Source organism: Acanthamoeba castellanii, assembly GCF_000313135.1.
Source record: "Acanthamoeba castellanii str. Neff unplaced genomic scaffold scf7180000084770, whole genome shotgun sequence".
NCBI classification, from domain to species: Eukaryota; Discosea; order Longamoebia; family Acanthamoebidae; genus Acanthamoeba; species Acanthamoeba castellanii.
The window spans coordinates 53,634-54,481 of record NW_004457532.1 but is presented as its reverse complement, the minus strand read 5'-3'; the positions used below and the strand labels follow the sequence as shown (position 1 = coordinate 54,481).

Here is an 848-nt window from a genome sequence, read left to right as displayed (position 1 = left end):
GGGCAGCACCCAGCAAGCACAGGCGCAAACAGATACAAGAACCAGAGGCTGGTGGATCAGGTACCCACAAGTCCAAGCATGATGGCTGGAAGGAACACTGCAGTGACAGTTGGAGCAGCGGTGCCACAAGCAATGACAGCCGTGTCCTCGTGACGGTTTCCACGGGCGGTAATCATACCAGCAGCAGCGCGCAGCCATCACAGAACATGTGCCACTCCCCTTTACCTCCTCCTGCATTTCCTCTCTCCTCTCATGTCCATTCACTGACTGAGATTGTTCACTCTCTTGTGCACCACACAGGGTGGGCAAGGCTCAGAACGTGGGCAACTTGGGCCCCCACAGCAACGTGACCATCGCACTCACAGCCCCATGGCCTTCCATAACAAAGGAGAATGCACAGGAAGGACTGGGCAAGTGGGGTACCCAGTATGGTCACCTCTACTCCTTCAAAGAGGACTTGTACCAATTAATGGATGATGAGGTCTGGTCCAAAAGACGAAGTTGATTTCAATAGAAGACACATCATTACACCCCTCATGAAACCACCCTCACATGTGAGCAAGTGAGGTGGGTGTACAGCCCAAAAACTGGCTGGCCTGGGACAAACTGGTTTTCCTGGAAGGCAAAGCACGAATAAAACAAAAGTTCCGCGAGTTTTCTGGTAAAGTTCTCTTTTCGCGAGTTTTCTGTTTGTGCAGAGAAGTGGGAAGCGCAGCGGAAAACCTCGTTTTGATCCATCAATCTGCCCACGCAAGAACTGAACGCCACGACAAAAAGATGAAGTGTAAGGTCCGCAAGCGTGAGGAAGCGCAGGCTGAGAAGCCAAGGGAGAAGAAGACGGAGAAGCG

At 52.2% G+C, this 848-nt stretch overlaps 1 protein-coding gene across 1 annotated transcript in view; it reads left to right on the top strand.

The window, feature by feature from the left end:
- ACA1_262520 (core histone h2a/h2b/h3/h4 superfamily protein) overlaps positions 1-136 on the top strand; it is a gene marked incomplete at both ends in the record, with an annotated part of 507 nt that extends 371 nt beyond the window's left edge. The window contains one exon of the mRNA XM_004341231.1: positions 119-136. Within this exon, the coding sequence (XP_004341279.1) occupies positions 119-136 (18 nt within the window). The remainder of the gene's footprint in view (positions 1-118) is intronic.
- Positions 137-848: the final 712 nt, after the last annotated feature.